The following is an 18,960-nucleotide window of genomic DNA, read 5'->3' as shown; positions in this document are numbered from 1 at the left end:
GGAGAAAGATATACAGCCTTCCCAGTGAGGAACCTAAGTCATGGTGACAGCAGGAGCCCAACACTCGGTTTTCAAAGCAGGGTCAAGACAGGGAGCAGAGGTGGTGATTATGGTTGGACCCAAGCATGAGGTATTAAGGTACTCAGACATACTGGTAGCTTTGATGTGATGCATTTTCTTTTCTATATTTTGGTCTTTGCATTAACACCAACAGTCAATCTGCAACATCTCAACCAAATAATTGGTTGTGAATCGCAGAAGGAACTTGATAAAACCGAGTATGACTGTGTCTGATCAAATCACCTAAAGGCCCATGAAGGCTACAGCTTTCTAACAACATTCAAAATCCAGATCAAAAATATTCATCACTATGACTTGAGTCAAAGGAGTGAGTAGTCTTTGCTGTCTTCCCATCCAAATTCTGACAACATTTGTAAGATGATGCTAACCTTACAAGAGCGTTGGCCTTCCAGTGTTAGCTCAGTTTCATGAAAATATACCAGCTTGATTCCAGGGGGCATCAAGACTTGGGTTTCTGATAATCTTTGGGATGAGAAAGAGGAACAACAAAACTTAACACATTTATTTGCACTATTTATTTATTTGCACTATTCTAACATTCAGGGGGCCGGCTGAACAGGCAGTGAGTAAGTGATGGACTTTCAAACTGCTTTGCTCTGAATAATAGAAAACACCTAAATGTATAAACACAGCAGCTCCACAAAGCTTATCTTCCTTCTTAAATTCAGGCTTATAAAGAATAATATGCATATAAATGTGCCTGGTTAAGAGGGGCTGTTGGGGGTAACTAGCTTGTCTGTCCAGCTTGTAGTATGTTGGTTTATGTCTTCCATTCCTATACACATACGTATTTATATACACATAGCATATTGTCTGGCCTGAAAGGGCCAGCGAAAAACTAGATAATTTAAAGGAAAGGCAATGCTCTCCACTTCCTCCCCTTGGTGGAACCACTGCAGCCCAAACATTAAGCTAGCACTTTACTAGCATGTTTCCTACTTCCTTTCTTAAATTAATTCTGAAATATATGTTATGCATTTATGAGTTTTGGACTCTTGGTTCAGGAGGGATGCGTTAGAACATGCTAACAAGGTCTAGGGCCCCAGGTTCCCCTCTTGATAGCACCACTTTAGCCTGACTACCATGCTAGCAGTTTGTTAGCCTAGTCCTACTTTCTTAGCTTAAGCTATGCTATTGGAAATATAATAGAAATATGATTGTCCAGGAAAGAGAGGCTGGCCTAATAGACAAAACAAATTATTATAAAGGACCCTAAGCCCCCTTGTTTAATTATCGTATCACCACATTAGCTTGACTGTTAAGTTAGCCATTTTTAACCTCTTTTCTTGGAAAAGTAATAATTTCGACTTTACAAGATTTCTAGATCAATTATTTTTATTTTTGTATATAATTTGATCTCGTTTTTTTTATTCCACCTTGTGATAGATCTTCATCAACATTATATAGACCTAAATATTTTCTTTTTTAGGTAAAAACTACATTTAGATAAAGACTTTTGCTCTAATACTAAACTAATTTAAAAATCCAACAGAAACTAAAGCATTCGTATGAAACAATCAGTCTGTAAAATTCTTAAAAATGGATGAATATACGAGTATAAATTGCTTGTACTAGAAGAACTGTAAATGCAAAATTCAGGCAAAATATAATAATTATTGATTGGAAAACACATAAATCTAGCATACAGTTTCATTCGTTATGAAGCTATTCTTCATAACAAAGGACAGCTCTTTCAATGTTTCTTTGGTAAATTGCATCATGAGACAAAAATAGAGACAAAAAGAAACTTGGGAGATCTTGAGAGACCATATGGTGGACATTTTCTGGACTCCATTCATTGTTAGTGACCTTTGAATTACTAAACACAGACTCTCAGTATTTGTACTTTCTGTAGCTTTCAAACAACGCCAGTGGAATATTACTCTGCTGATACAGTAGAGCTCAGTAAGAGCTGCTCTATATGTTCCAACCTAAGCATCTGTTAGGAAAAGCAAATCTATGATGACCATTAGGTCAGTAACATGTTTTTTCTGCTTCAGGTCACAATCTGTGAGCACCAGTTCATTATATAAGCTTGATGAAACAGGCAAGTTTCCCTGATATGCGGCTGGATGCCCTACTTCCACAGAAGCTTGTAATCTGACCGCTGATAGCAGCCTTGCAGACATAACGTCCAGTGTGCTTAATCCAAGGCGGAAGTTGGAGCGCTTGAGGAAGTGTTAGTGGCACAACTAAATGTCAGAAAGGGTTCAACACACAAATCTAGTGAATGATTGCTCTCAAAGTAAAACTTAGGCATTGATGTTAAAGCGCTTTCAAGTTTGATAAGATGTAATTCCCGGCTCAAAACCAAGGTGAAAACTGGACTAAAATGGCCCAACATGAGGTTTTCCCAAAATAGCCCAGACACCTATGATCTATTTAGCAGCTCTGCTTCCATGAGGAAGTGACTTCAAAAGACCGACCTCCCTGTTTCCTGTTAATGACCCCAGATGTGCCGTCTAGAACAGGGGTCTGATTTATACAAGCTAAATCCTCGCAGCTGCCAAGGCGATTTCCAACACACCAAATTAAAACTCTTTGACAGGCTTTGATTGGATGGTTGGGTGATTGGACTCCAGCAGCATTCATCAGCAAAAAGCTCACTGTTTGAAAGCGCCGCAGTCCGACCAGATGATGATGAGAGAAGCACATGAATGCGTACAGTACACGCCTCCCGAACTACACTCCGCGGACCGTGGAGGGATCAACCTGAGCATGACCGTCCAAACAACACGTCCAGACTTGAAAAGCAATTCCTGTCTGTTTACATCATCTGTGCCGGCGTTCTACACACACCGAGTATTGCACAGAAGGAAAACTGGGGGCATAAATCAGCAGGCAGCCGTCATCGTCTGCTCCTGTTGTTAGTCTGCCCGTAAGTCTCCCATATCCTGTCGAGAAGAGGCCCCTTCAAGATGGTAATCATTCAACGTCAAGCTGAGCAGTTCGCCTGTAAAGGCTACAGTTTTGACAATGTACAAGCATGTGTTGTGGCTGTCAATGTCTCTAACCTGAGGCAACTCATAGAGTCATGAGAGATCCTATTCACTCTTCATTTTGCTTACCTTAAGGTCCTAAAGACAGTTTTAGGGTCATTAGAAGGGACTTCGTTCCACCTAGAAAACTGCAATTATGACGTGAAAGATTTGTCCATTGTCATTGTCTTGAAGTTGTTTATCTCATCATTAGGCCAGAAACAGGATACCTAGTGGCCCATCCTGTTTCAGCATTCCAGAAGATGCTAAAGACCAAAAAAATGTTTTATTCAAGTCTCTTTAAGCCATTTAATGTTCTCATCTGCTAAACGCTGTGCTCGTCTCCAAATTTAGCATAGTTTTTATTTCTTTAGAGACATTTAATGCCCAAAAGAAAGTATCAAACTTTTATCTTTAGGAGCATTTTAGAAGGTACCTTATTCCTACTACAGGTAGCAAAAGCTTAAAAATAGAGTTTCTACCAGGATAAGTATGAAAGATACAGCAAATGCATCAAGAAAGACCAAAACAATTAGTTCTCTTGACTGTCAAAATTTTCATTACCTCAGAGCTGCCTCTCTCATCCTCAAGCCAGAACCAAGACCTCCATAGGCCTGCTTGTGCTTGAATTCTCATTGGTCATCCTTTAAGTGAGTCCAGGAAGATGAATTAAGGCAATTAACCGTCATAGCAAGAAAGGACATCCAAATGCACTCGGCTGATTTATTTCTTTTAAATTCTCTTAAATTCATCTAATGTCATTATCCGCTGAAGGATGTAGCTCTGTCCCCATATTTCAGTTTCCCCTGCCCTGTTCTGGCTTTTGAATGTCTGGGTTGTGGGGCGTTTAGGGTGGGCCCGAGCTGGCTGCTGTGTCTGCTTCTAATCCATTGGAGTTTAACAACAGCATGGACTTGCAAGCAGTGGGGAAAGCCTTAGGGGGATTGACCAAAGTCAGGAGGGGCTGGGCATGTGACCCACAACAGGATAAGAGCCCAATTGGTTGGGGGAGGGCGTGTAAGGATTTGATGTAGTGAGTGTACACCTATGTCTAAGACAAAGTGGTTAGAGTGAAAATGATTTGGTCTGAACTGTGACAGAGGAAAGGTATTGTCATCTGTGGGAATTCTCAACATTCTCTTAAACTTGACTTTTTGTTAAAGGAATTCAGCTACTTGGTGGAATAGAGATTAAAGTACGGAAACAAAAAAAATACTCACCCATACCAAAAATACTTAAGTTTGACATTCGAGATCTTTTCAAGACTGCGTAGGAACTCTGGAACAATTTGAAGGGCTTTCACCATCAACCATCTGGCCTAATTCCTCATCATTCAAAGCACTACCACCAATTAATTAGCAATACGCAAATCAATTGTTGCCCGGAGGTCAAACAGATCCTGCTCTGCTTAAGAGATTGGATGTCCATCTGACGTGATTTGCGGGGATGTTTTAAAGACACATTGACGGAATGACGTTTCCATTCCCTCTAATGCACAACAAATAACACGCCCTGAATTGATCAGAACATATATTACGTCAAAGGGATGCAATTAACTGTTGTTTGACTTATATTGGTATGGAGAGTGCTGTGCAGAAGTCTTGAGTCATCCCTCCTTCCTCTGTATTTTCTGACAAAAGACTTTCTTGTAATGTTTTAATGTAATAATAGCCGTGGCAAAACCAGGAATTATGCAAGAAGTTAAGAGCTGCAAAGGTGTATAGCTTCTTATAGCAAGAAAATATTGTGAAATGAGTTGCATGTTAAATTCCCAGTATGTCACCACCAAACAGTAGCAGACTGAGCTGTTTGGCATTGGAAGAGAAGATTTTATTTTTTATGGGTCCAACCCACATACTCAAGTCTGCGGCCAGGGGCTTTCGGCAAATAAGAGCCAAAGCAGACGACATATTTATATCTTCTTTAATGGGAAATGTTTGGTACAACACAAAATAGCTTTTCATTTGATGTGCTCTTCTGCTTTTGTTCCATTTTAATGCCACAAAATGTACGGCCAAGAACATCCAGCAACCTTCAACTCAAAAGCAGACTCAGGCATTAAACTCGTCTGAAAACATGATGAGTTTCCAAAGGAAGTTCTCAGTTTTGTTGCTAGGAATTGACAACAAACATTTTGCGGGTCCACAAAACAGAAAATAGTTTATGATTAGCGCTTTAAGGTTAGCATAACTAGCTTTTTAGTCGGCGGTGCTCACCACTTGTTGGCGATATATAAATAAAATGAACTGAATAGCTTCTTGATCGTTGACTGTATGTTGTTATTATGACTTTGTATTTTTGTGTTTTTACAATGTAAAGCACTTTGAACTGCCTTGTTGCTGAAATGTGCAATACAAATAAACGATTGGTTGGTTGGTTGGTTGGTTGGTTGGTTGGTTGGTTGGTTGGTTGGTTGGTTGGTTGGTTGGTTGGTTGGTTGGTTGGTTGGTTGACTGGTTGGTTGACTTGGTTCACTGATTGAGTCCACCCTAGAGGATGACCTGTGGCAACACATCACTAAAGACCTAAACACAATGGAAAATTGTGGTCATGTGTGTCTTTAAGGATTGAAACTGGACCATCAGACCAGAAAGTGGCAGGGGCAAAGGTTCGTGGTGATGGAGCCAACCAAAGAAACTTCTATGGTGTCAATACCCATTGCCATAGGGTCCACCTCTCCATTTTCACTAAGTACTCCATCAGGTAAATACTCAGCGCTGCTTAAGCAAAGAAGATCCAGACAGACTGTCCTGTCTGGACACTTCATGTCTAAGTTCCATTATAGATACCTCTATAAACTCCCCTCCTTCGCTCTGATCGCAGGGTTTAAGGACATATAATGAAACGTCTGGTCTGTAAAACGGCACAAGGTCCAATGAGAAATATCTTCCTGGGTGACCATAGATAGATTAACTGTCTCATTGAGGATCTGAGGAAGACCCTAGCAGGGAGACGGTTCACTATCGCTTATCTGCTAATTCGACCTCTCACTTTTAGAGTTGAGGGATTCTGTTTTTATTGTATTTTCTTGGCAGGAAACCACAGAAAGTCCACGTGGTCAGACAGGGAGTCTCCTCTGATAGAAATCAACTAGGCCAAAGTGGAGGTTGCAGACAGGTGCAGTGAGCTGTGTTAGAAACACAAAAACAAGTTGAGACAGCAGCTCAGTGATGATTTATACACCTGAGAATGAATTGCCGGAGCGGCTGGGAACAGCTCATAAAAAGATCACACTGTGTTCGGGCCCGCTCCCTGGAGAATCAACTGGAAACGCCAGCAACGAGAGGCTGTGGAGTAACCAGCCCAACACAGAACCATCAAACACATGACGCGTCTTTTCTAATGGCTCCTAAATATTTCATCCGTCTCCTGGCAGAGAACGCCGGGACCATTAAAATTTACTGGATTTTCCCAGCCGACTTAATGAGAAGATAAGCAGTCAATGTGAAATCCTGCGTAAGTACAGTGGTGCGTGCCTATCTCCTAATTATGGAGTCTGACTCTTGATTCGCCGTCACACTCCAGCAGCGCCTCAGCGGAGGATGGCCACAGAGTGGAGGTCAAGGGGAGGGTAAGAGCTCCGCCTGGCTTTAAAGGGGCCGAGGAAAACCGACCAGTTCTTCAGGCTCTGGTAGGAATATTACAGCAGCAGGAAAAGTGGAATTGAAGGAATATTCACGGGTAATTTCTTAGATAAAAAACTGAATGTTTTCTCTATTTCTGAGGAAAAAGAATGTTTTAAAGCTGCTAGGAAGAGATAAAAGACACCAAACCATAATACTGCCACTACCATGCTTTCATTTATTCCAGAACAATCTGATCATTAATCAGACTCAGATCCACTTATATGCTGGTAATTCATTTGCTCTAAAACTCCATTTAATAAAAAGTTCCTTTGAGGTGCTGAGACACCCATTTCATGACACTACCACCACCGTGCTTCAGCTTGAAACAAGGCTTTGACTCGCATAAATGGAAACGCTTAAGGCAGAGATTAAACTTTTGTCCAGTCAGCAGGTAAAAGTGACGTTTCATTCAGTCTTCTTTAGCGCACTAAAAAGAAATTTGGGTTTTGAATCAGATCCATATTTTTCATTTTTAGGTCATATTTATGCAGGAACATGGAGAAAGAGTAAATAATAAGCTTATGAGTTCAGTTGAGAGGCAGAAAATGGTCAAATCGAAAGAAATGAAAGGAAAATCCAAAAAAACAACTGTTTTTAATATGAGCTTTTAGAGTGTTGTTGTCCTTTGGAGTCTAAATTAAATAAACCGTCGCTGAGAGGCTAGCTGATGAACTTTGATTATTTCTAGTTTAGAGTCAGAAGGAGTGGAGAGGAAGTATAGAAGGTCCCCGTTGGATCGTACCTGGAGAACTGCTGCTGCAGCGAGACCATCTGCGCCCGGCCCAGCTCCGACTCCTCCGTCACTTCCCGCAGGCGCTTCTCGCTTTCCAGTCGCAGGCGGCGCTCTTCCTCTAGCTCGTGGATCAGCTTTTCTCGCTGTGCACAGACAGGATGGCGATCAAATGGTAAATGGATTGAACTTATATAGCACTTTTCCAATCATTTTGACCACTCAAAGAGCTTCATACTAGAGTCACATTCACCCTTTTATACATTGATGTGCAGATCGGTAGGCAGTTTGGGGTCGAGTGTCTTCCTCAGGGGCACATCAACATGTGCCAGGAGGAAGATGGAATAGAATCTACAACCTTCTGATCACAAGATGACTAACTCTACCCACAGAGCCACAGTTGCCCCCGTCAAGTAGGACAATTTTGTTTACAGAAACTTCATAATCCATTTAATTTGTTTCTCTGTTTATTTATTTTGGATATTTCAAATGTCTTCCAGTTCCAGTGTTAAATTTACAGTTTAGTGATCTTTCAGAATGCATTACCATTATGATACAGGAAAATGGTGTACAAACAACAATTACCGTTTATCACAATAACTTCAGAGACAATTTATCACTTAGGAAAAAAAAAGTGTCAAGACAGGCCTAACAACGAATCCTGTTTATGAAGAAATACAAACCCGATTACTGATGGAATGTAAAATAAGCAAACAGATTGAGCAAGGTGCTAAATTAAAGCCCATAAAAGTCCAGTTTTGAGGGGGGTTTTTTTATTTCATTTCCACCCCATTTATGAGTTTATCCACAGGATCTGGGAAAAGAAACCCGCTGGCGACCAATCCTGGACTCTTTTCCACGATCTTGGTGGAGGTAATTCTAGCTGACGGAGCAAATGAGAGAGAAATGTTTTTCAGGCTCTCTGGCCTCATCTGCTGCAAGCTGGCTGCCTGTTTCATAACTGGACATTTATTGACTATCTGGAGAAGTTCTGCCAGGAATATCATCTTAAATAAATCCTCGTAAAGTCACTAAACCAGTCAAAAGCCCAGAGAGTTTAGCTAGAGCTGCTTAGAGGGCGACCATAATCCTGACGAATAGAGAGCCTGCTCTCTGGTTATAGCAGAATCACCTATAGGAACAGAATTATGAGGACACCTAGTGGCTGAAATAAGCACAGCAGCTGAACTATGAGAGTCAAAGTTTTTTAACTGTTCAGCTGCTATGAAACAAATATTCAAGGATTGCTGTGAGTTGTAGATGGTGCTAACCGGCCAATCTTTCATTCTGTGTGTTTTTGTCAGAAGCAGCAGCTGTCAGCAGTCAGGGACAGGATATTAAACCCGCGTCACCTTTAAAAGCTCTCCTGCTTCTCGCTCTGCTCATAAATTCATGGCTACAACGAGCGGCTGAGTTTTTACACAACAGTGGGATTCCTCCTGTCGGGGGAGCCTAATGGGGAATGAAGGGGGGGGGGGGGGGGTAATGGCCGCCATAAATTCAGTCAAACCGAAGCAGAAAGTCTTCCCTCCCCCTGCCAGCAGCAGAAACCAGCGACTCTCCTCTTTTTGTTTCAACCCAGAAACTTGCTTTATTTGTGTTGGTAATAAAGTGCAAACATGTTCTGGTATGGAAAATGGGTTTAATAGGAGGTAAAAATGCTAAGTATGCTTTCATTAGTATTGTTCTGCACAGAAGCTTCATTCTCGAGCGCCCGAGGCAAAAACCACCGACCTGTCGCTCGCCAACAACCTCACGATTAACAGTCAGCATCTGCAGTAAAACCCTGCCGCTGCCTTTTGTGGTAAATATGTATGACTTCAGCTACTTTACAAGGCCAAAACTCATTAAGTCAAACATTACTGTATCTTTATGAAGCCAGTTTTTCTTGTTGAACTGGTTTGTTGCTGCTGCTGTTGCTAATTGAAAGCACATTCTGTGAGAAGCAGAGTGGCCACGAGGAGAGAATCAGCTAAAATCAAGCCTGGAAACTCCCCGTGGGAACATTTATTTACTTAATCCAACCACTGAGGAAGATAATCCTCTTTTTAACTGGCTGACATCAAGACGGCCAGATGTAGTGCCATGTTTTCCCTGCAGAGGGCAATGCAGTCCTGTGATAAAACCTCACTTTGTCCCTTTAAACAATGCCATACATTTGGTAGGAAAAGCAAATGGAACGAGAGACAGAGAGAGAGAGAGAGAGAGAGAGAGAGAGAGAGAGAGAGAGAGAGAGAGAGAAATCTTTAAAATGGACTGGAATGCTGAGCCATATATCTGAAACGAGCTGGGATTTCAGGATTAAACGTGACCTCTGTCACCGTGGAAACCAGCTTCATTTTCTGCCTGACACAGAAACGTATCCATGCAGGCAGGGCCAGATGAAGCATGATGCAAGACCTTAGGGTTTGGAGTTGCTTCTGGTGTGCTAGCCAACATCAGCTTCTGTTATTGCATGAAAATTCAACCGGAGTGACAGTTGAGAACACAACCTCTCACTCAACCAACCAAAGACTCTCAAAAACTTTCCCCTGGAACCACCGAGATGAGAGAAGAAACTAGCAGCCGAGCTGTTGAATCGACAGCATCAGTGTCCAAAGGGAAGAACAAGTTTTGAAGCAGTCAGTGTGGGTCTGGTTGGTTTCTTTGCACCAAAGAGGCTTTCATGTTCAATGGAGCTGAGGTTGAGGTTTAGCGTAAACCTGACATTAGCCTGATTTATCTACTCCAAAACAAGTTTCAGTGTGTGGTCCGGATTGTGATAGAGTAGTAAAACCCAACCAATGACCTAAACTGTCAACTCCTGAGGAAGGAAACTGAAGATGTTTAGGAAGCATCCACAAATCAATCCTCTCTCCTACTGGAAAATGCTAGACCACCATAGTCATAATCCACAGTTATGCTAGCTTAATGTCAATATGCACTGAGAAGTTGGAGGATAGCAGGAACCATCTGCTCCAAAAAGGCAGTTTGAAATTCGCCAAATATGTTCCAGGAAAAGCTTTTACAGCCAGACAAGAGAACACTTGAGCTAATTAGCCTCAACGACTTGAATATATTAGTAGATTGGGCACCGCCTTTTTGAGTCAGGTCACAATAATTGGGGGCTCATCCGGGATTTGAACCCGGGACCTCAGTTTCCCTCTCAGTGGTGCAGTTGCTTTGCTAAAGAGGTCAAAATCCTAAAGACAGGGTACTATTTTCAACTAACCCAACTTTTACACATTTCGGTCTTTTAGCAGGACAGTCATCCCAAACACATGTCCAGAGACCCATCAGTCTAAATTAACTACTTATTCTGAAAAGAAAAATACTGATCCAAACTTTTGTTTTTTCTCCAGAGTTTATCTCCATGAATCTGTGGAGCTGTTGTGAGATCAGACGGGTAGAAAGAAGTCTCGTCTGAATTCCTCCAGGAGTGAACCTTGCCTTAATTCAGTCAACATTAGACAATAATGACTTTTAACCAAGCTGAATCACTAAAAGACTCAAAGCCCCATGATACCCCTGCACGATCCACCAAGGACTTTAAATTAATTAAAGCCTCGTCTGCTTGTCCCTACCATGCCATCTCCTGTAAAAGGCCAGCTTTATCATATTAAGTGGTTGTACATGTAGCGCTCAGCCTTGACTCCGTCTCTGCTGGCAGAGGACGTCCATCTGTAACTGTACATGGGTTTGGGACGCAGTTTGTGGGAGGGGGGGTTCAATAATCCCTTCATTACACTGAAACCTCCCCCCTTTCTCCTTCTGCCGGAGCTCTTTGCCTAATCAAAGGGCCGGGAGCAGATCAGGGGCTCGCCACTAAAGCAAACATCAGGGACACAGCGCAGCGTGCAGGTCCCTCATTCATAAATAAAACATAAATACAACACTCACTCTGTGTCTGTGTGTGTGCGCATGTGCGTGTGATTGGGCTACATTCAGAAACTGTAACATAAGGAGAAGTTGTCCTTGGCTGAAACCAGCCAATGTAGCTCGTTTGCTATGCTAAACATGCAATCAAAATATCCAGGGTTTCTTAACCATTTCGCTGGCATTTCTAAAGAGTGGCCATGAGGAGGTTTTCTACATATCAATGTCTTCCTAAAATAATGGCCTGTCATGTTTTGCCAAAAGTAATTTTTATTTGCCTAAATTATCTTCTAGCAAAAAAATGACTTGCACCATTATTTTAGGAAGGTGTTGATATTCAATCTCATGTGAAACTGGCTTTGTGCCAGTTTCACATGGGTTGCTTTTCAACCCTATTTTTCCCCACAGGACAAAAACAATCGTCAACAAAATAGTAGTTTAGCAACATACAAAACAGAACCAGTTATTATGAGATCTGTTGTACAAAATATTTGTCTACTTTTCAAATGATGGTGCATTTTGAGTTTCTGTACTAATTTCTTATTTTTTAGTGTTTGGCAGCTTTGAGCTTCCGTACTAAAACAAACAATTTCACTCTGAAATATAATAAAAAGCATAAAACTTGATTTCTTTTGAAAAGAAACTGGGCAAACCATAAAAAATTATGGATGTTAAATGTAGTATTTTAATTGAATGGAATCAATGCAAAGTTTTATTTTTTTTTTTTTATTTTCTACTTTGTGTTTTGCAGCTCAGGGCTTCCATACCATGCTGCACAAAGGGATTTGAAGCTCAGTTTCACACTCTCCAATCACATTTCATTTGAAATACAATAAAAAGCGGAAAAGCGACTTTCTATTGAAATGGATTTGAGTCTAAACAGTGGTTTATTCAGTAAAATGTCGGCGCATTGTGTCCCACAGGACTCTATCAATTCAATTATCATGGAGAGCGTCTACATTAGAGGGTAGCACCTCTCCCTCAGAGAGCCTCCGGCGCTGTAGAAAATAATACCAATAATACACGCACCCAGGAATATGCTAAGCCATGAGTGGCTCATCTATCATCCCCCCACACCCACACAGTCTTTCATAGGGAAAACCAATAGACAGAGGTGGAAAGGCCCGGTGTTGAGGTGTGATTTGGGCCCGGCTGTCAGTGTTTGTCACCCAGCCGGGGGACCCCGTCTTGGCTCCGGCCCCTGCCTGGTCTGATAAGGCCAATCTGCAGAGACAACACCTGAGACCCCAAACCTCCACGCTGTCACCCGCTCTAACAAACAGCTGTCAGAGCCCAGCCCAGAGCGCCGGATGAGGCCCGAGCCTTCCTCCACGTCTTTCAGACCCTCAAAACGCTTCTTTATCTGCTGGAAGCACAAAAGATTTCCGCTCTGAAGCTGCGTCTTAAACACTCATAAATCACTGTCAGATAACATATCATACCTTGGGTCTGCCAGCTCATTAAAGCAACATTAATCAGTAGCTCTTCTTGTGTGGTCATCAACTGGGACGTGGAAAACATCATTTAATCACTTATGCAGAAGATTTCTCATTAAACTGACCCATAGAAGAACAAATGTTCTGATGTCCGTCTCCAGTAACAAAGTTCAGCTGTCCTAATATTATTTTCTCCAAGAGTTCTCAAGTTCTTTAAGGTTTTAATGTGGCCCTGCGCTATCAAAACAATATTTGTTCAAAAGTATTAATTCTGTCATCTTACAACCACAAACTCCAAAGTATTTGGGAAGAAATAGATCAACGCAAAGAAAACTAAGTGTAACATGCATTTGTGGTCCGCCCATTTTACTCTGATAAAGAGTAAAATTTTACTCTGGAGCCAAATTGTCTGTAATTTGGTCTTATTAAGTTAATGGTCTGGCTTCAATCCGAAACCTAAAGTATGCTGGAAAAGTAGACCTATCCAATTGAATCCAGTAGAACTTGGGCTATTTTCCACAGAAGAATATCAGTCACTGTTTGTGACAAACCATAAAGGACTTGGCCAGTAAAATGGTTCTAAAAGCACAGACCAGTGGTGTCCAGACATTTTGCCACTGGCGCCAAAACTTGCAAACTTAAACTATTTGTGGGCAGCAAAATTTATTATATTAAGAATATAAAAATTAGATTATTTGTAAATAAATAAAAATAAAGGGATTTGTAAGGAAACAGATAAAAACTATATCCTTAGTCAGAAGCTTCTTCAAATTCGTTGTAATACAGACTGCTACAGGAGATCCTTCCTCCCTACAGCCATTAGCCTCTACTACAACTCTTTGAAGAATCTGGAATAATATCAGTAAGAACAACATTTAATTTCCCTTTGGGATCAAGACGGTATTTTTGAATTCAAAAGAAAAATTGAAAACTGTCGATTTCCTTCCACTTTCCAGCTATGCACTACTTTGTGCTGATGTATCACAAAATAAGAGGCAATGAGGTAAAAACGGTGCCTCTAGTCGTTCTGCATGCGTTCCCTCATCAAACGCTGCAATCAGCCCCCAATCATTCACTCAGCTAACAGGCTCTGTCAGAGCGAGCGCGGCCGCACCAAACCCAGAGGAAAAATGAAGCCAAGTGTTTCCCCAAAGCCGACTCGTTTATTTTCACGTGTTGTTTAGACAGGCGTTTCCAGCAGGGCGTAATCTTAAATGGCCGGCCCTCTCCCTCCGGTCCCCCTCCCCAGACTTGCTGCGTGCCTTTACGAGACTCAGGAAACCCCTACATCCTGCCCCCGATGGACTGGGGTCGCACTTTGGAGTGGCATCAAAAGGCGAGCAGGAGACAGGGAGGTGCCCGGCCCCGCGCCACGCCTGGAGGATTCCAGAGGAAACCTGCAGCGTGGCGAAGCCGTCAATACAAGGCCTGACTGGAAAACTGACAGAGAGGGATTGTTTCAGGAAGAAATCCTCTGTTTTCCCACATCATGAACAATATGTCTCGTGTGGCCGGATTTGTGGGGTGCCTAAACAAACTATTTGAAATATTTAAGGGATTTCTACAATGTTGGTCCCTGTATCACTTTACCTTGAGCTTATGGACCCTGGGTATAAAGGTGTGCTTTAAGCTCGACATACTGACTTATCTATGCTAAGCACTCTGAAAATGAAGTATGAAATGTTCTGTTCTCACGTTGGTCTGTTGACAGAGTTGGCTAACAAGGACTTCCTGTTGGTCTAGCCAAAGACATCTGTTTACGTTAGCCCAAAGGTTAATCTGGCAGAAAGAAGATATTAACGTTTTATTAGCACAGACAATACTGCCACTGGCTAACTGTTAGCCACTAATATCTGTAATGTTAGCATCTGTTCTGTTAACACTCAAACTGTAAATTAGTACATTAACTTCTTAGCTTTCTAACAAGCTAGGAAGCTAATGGGTTCGAAAAATACGTCAACTGGTCACAACTGAGCTGGACTGCTAAGCTAAGTGAGAATCTAGCTATTAGCAATCCAAGCTAATGCCAAATTTTTTCCATTTTATTTATACAAGCAATAAATAAATGTTCTCCCTAACAATTGATGTATAGCAGTCGTCCTCCAGGATTTCACAATTGTTTTTCTGATTTGTTTTGTGATTATTTCTTGTGCAATATCAGCAGTGTAGTAGAAGTAAGAAATACTGCCACCTGTGGGTAGGAGTTAGCATTCACTTCAACCCAGTGTTTTTGACTATATTTGAAGACAATATGCAATGAACTTAAAATTATGAATGACAGTGAAAAAAATGTGGGAATCTGTTCATTTTGTACTAACGTAGTTGAGAAAAATTGAGACCGAGTGTCCGTCTTAAAATTTGTCTCTGCTCCTAGTCTTTCTTTTCAAACCTGGGGAAGCCATACTGGGCATCCAGGTTGAGGTTGGTTTGGAACTCCCCTAATTTCAAGTACTGACGGTCTTTCTGTTTGTTCAACTTGGAACTTGGAAATGTTTGTCCGAAGAGTAAAAATGAAATGCGTAGCATCTTAAAATATGAAAAAACAATAAACTGTAGTAGTTTTTCGATCAGATTCCCTGGTGAAACCTTTGAAATATTTTCAATATTTTATCTTGCTCTAGTGAAACCAACATTGTTGAACATTTAGAACTGTATCTATTGTATTAATGCTACCTTAAACAGTTCAACTGAGCTACACGTCTTGTAGAATAAACATCAGGAGATCCAGTAGAAGCACACATTCACTGGGTAAATCTGTTATTTACACTGCTAAGCTTCAGGTCTGCTGCACTGAGCTGTGAAGACATCTCTGTGACAGGTTTTTAGCTCAAATGCAGGAGAACTGCTCAGTCTGATCACACAGGGTTTAATGGACATGAATAGATGGGGGCTGGGGCAAAAAGTGGGCACAGAGTGGGGGTCTTCCTCTGGTTAGCAGCTCCCACTTCACACCAGTAGCACTTCGGCAATTATCTCCTCCAGGCAGCGTTGAAGCTCTGAAACCTCCCAGGAACGGCAGAGAAACAGTGAAGGGGAATCCACGGGGATAATCCTAATTTCAAATGGAGCTTAGCGATATTCCCCTCCATCCTCGCCCCCTTCTGTCTGGCGCAGATAACTCAACCTGAGCGGATGCCCATTCCCGCGATTAGCATGTCACCCAGTCCACTTCAGAGGAGTGTTTCCTCGGGATCAGAGGGCGCCGACACTCACAGGTGTCACCCTTAGCTTCAGCAAATTAAACAAGACAGGAATAAAACTTCAGAACTTCTCATCAAAACAATATCTGGAAGCATCAATCCAGAATAAAGACACGTTGTAGTGCTGGAGAGCAAAAAACTGCTGGCTGACGATGACTGCCATTGGTTTTAGCTGTTAAAATCTCAACATAAATCTTAAAAGTATTTATGATATATAAAAGAAAAAGCGACACCGTTCTTTGCTGCTAATTGTCAACAATACAACAAGTAGATAAAGTCAAGAAAAAGTTATGAAAAAAGTAGTGAGAGAGCAAAGTAGTTCAGTTATGCTAGCTTGACTATGAAAACCTCAATATGTAGACGTGCTGTGGAATTCGGTGCGTTTCAATTCAGTTACAAAATAAAAACAAGGCGACTTAAACATCAAGTCAGACAGATCATCAGTACAGCAGGCTTTTAAATTAGCTAATCAATCACAACTGTGTTCAGACCATCACTTAATGATAATCTCAAAAATAAACATCACGCCTAAAATATCAACACTGAAATGGAGTGAATATTCTGTTCTTTGTGTGGGAAATGTTTGCCTGTTTTTTGGTGTTTTGCTATGGTAACAGGTCTGTGTATAGCGTAGCTGAAACAAAGAGTGAGAAAAAGAAGAATATGAGTGGTTAGTCTTTAGTGGTTTTTCTGCGTTATTTTTCCCTTTGCTGTGGCACACTGCACTGAATTAATAACAACTACATCTCCAGGTTTCATTTAGTTAACGGTTCTTAAAGAGTAGTCTTTTTGCCCCCCAGCGTTGTGTGGATGCTCAAAATTCTCGAACATAAACAATGGATGATTTGTGCCTGGGATAGAGTGTGTGGTTATTTGTGCAGGTCCCAACTCTGAGCATTAACGGGGTAGAAACGATCTACCCTACGGCCAAAACCTCTCCGCTGCTGACCTCGTCCACAGTGGGGCGGGGCGGGAAGAGAAAACCAGCAGATTCAGCTCCAGGCATCATGGAGAATCCCAACACCAAGCCTGAACATCCTGAGAGTTCATCATCCCTCCCTGGTGTGTGTGTGTGTGTGTGTGTGTGTGTGTGTGTGTGTGTGTGTGTGTGTGTGTGTGTGTGTGTGTGTGTGTGTGTGTGTGTGTGCGTGCGTGCGTGCGTGCGTGCGTGCGTGTGTGTGTGTGTGTGTGTGCGTGCGCTCGCGTGGGTGCGTGTGTGTGTGTGTGCGTGCGTGCATGCGTGCGGGGGCGTGTGTGTGTGTGCGCATATATGTGTGCTGGTCCTGCAGGCCTGTTGCCATAAAGAGAACGAGAGGCGTCACCGGGGTGAAGCCAAACAGCTGAGCCTGCGGTGGGAGCATCAGCTGAGCGCAGCTCCATCACATGGTGCGACTTTCTGACCTGCCGACCTCAGAGAAAAACTGGCTGCTCAGACCAGGAGGAAGAGGAAGATGAGCACCTACAGCTCCATCTGCTCAACTACAACTGATCATGACTTAAACCCTGATGAACCTCTAACAGCCAACAAGCATTTTGATCAGATATTTGGACAATAACACCAATAATATGACTGAAACTGAATGCTAGTTTTGATCTGTATGAAGCAGATACAGTGAGTCCTGATTCTACGTTTCAATTCACTCAACATGAGAATGAAGGGTTTTAATGTTCGTGTTTGAACCAATAAAAGAGCTTCTGGCGTGTTTCTTCTGGATATTATAAAGTCTTCTTGACTGATTAAAATTTTTTAATTGTTCAGTTTTCCTCAAACCATCAGTAAGGTTTAAGATGGAAATAAGATAAACTATTCCAATGTTCACCTCATTTTTCAGCTGTTTTCTTCTCATCTACTTTGTGCAATTCATCAGTCATTCTGGTAGTGAAACAGTCCCACAGCATGATGCTGCCCCCACCAAGCTTGTCAGCTCAAACGCCTCAAAGAAACGTGGTTGTTGTGGCCAAACCGCTCAGATTCGAAACTGGTCCGTTCACCAAAACTGGTGGAATAAACAGGCTGGGATTGGTCTACGCAAAGTCTGAACATTGGTTTTATGGGAAATGTGATAAATACAATCAATAGAAAGGTTATTGCCATAGAACCAAGCAGTTTCAATAAAACACAAAGATTGGTCACATGTTCAATCAGATGTTTCTGATGTGTTGCTGAGGTGAAACTTGTTGTTATACTCTCCTATATATATTGGAGCAAACACATAATTTTAACTATGTGTGATTTAGAAAAGATCCACAATAAATGTTGACAATTACTCCGTGGTTTCAATACCCAAAGCGTTCATGTCAGTGTGAATGAGGGGGAAGTACTTTACCATTGTTCCTTCACTCTTGCTTCGTGCCACTTCCCTCTGCAGGCGAGCCACGGCCAGCTTTTCCCTAAACAAAAACAAGAGAACCGGATCATTTCTGCAACACACAGCTGCTTTACACACACATCTACAAATCTATGTTTTCTCAAAAGTCACACAAATCAAATCATGTTGCTCAGTTCGTCTTGATTTGCCACATTGCTTTTCATGTTCCTTCCACCAAACAGCTGAAACAGCAGCATCCTGGGGATAAACCCGCCCACACACACACACACACACCCCCACACACGCACGCACACACCCACACACACACACACACACACACACACACACACACACCCACACACCCCCACACACGCACGCACACCCCCACACACACACGCATACATAAACACAACAGAGACAAATCGGTCTCACTCGCTACACAGAACAGAGCTTCCAGTTCTGTCCAGACAGAAATAGCCCAAGAGGAAACAAAAAGCAGGGCATCCTCCACCAGACTTTACACACACATACACACATTGCTACGCATGAAGCAGGCGGGACAAAGACGTCGGCTGTGTTCACACTCAATCCTTTTCCCATGTGAGGGCATTCCAGACTTTAATGGGATAAATCTTGGCAAACTAGCGGGGATAATAAAGAACCATGTTTTAAAGTCGGCCCTCTAGAAAAGTCAGGGATCACTGGGAGAAGCGGCGCTCCGAGACCTGAGGAATGGATCGGAAGA

At 42.1% G+C, this 18,960-nt stretch overlaps 1 protein-coding gene across 4 annotated transcripts in view; it reads right to left on the bottom strand.

Annotated features, from left to right (window-relative positions):
• The window catches only part of LOC103473550 (nck-associated protein 5-like), a 137,539-nt gene that overhangs the window by 44,928 nt on the left and 73,651 nt on the right, over window positions 1-18,960 (bottom strand). For all 4 annotated transcript variants that reach the window (XM_008423870.3, XM_008423910.3, XM_008423878.3 and 1 more), the window contains 2 exons: window positions 18,234-18,297; window positions 7,428-7,561 (listed from right to left, as the gene is read on the bottom strand). In XM_008423870.3, the coding sequence (XP_008422092.2) occupies window positions 7,428-7,561; window positions 18,234-18,297 (198 nt within the window). The remainder of the gene's footprint in view (window positions 1-7,427; window positions 7,562-18,233; window positions 18,298-18,960) is intronic.

The sequence above is a fragment of the Poecilia reticulata genome, chromosome 2 (genome assembly GCF_904066995.2).
Source record: "Poecilia reticulata chromosome 2, P_reticulata-male-v2, whole genome shotgun sequence".
Taxonomy (NCBI): domain Eukaryota; kingdom Metazoa; phylum Chordata; class Actinopteri; order Cyprinodontiformes; family Poeciliidae; genus Poecilia; species Poecilia reticulata.
This window is presented reverse-complemented; position numbering and strand designations above follow the sequence as displayed.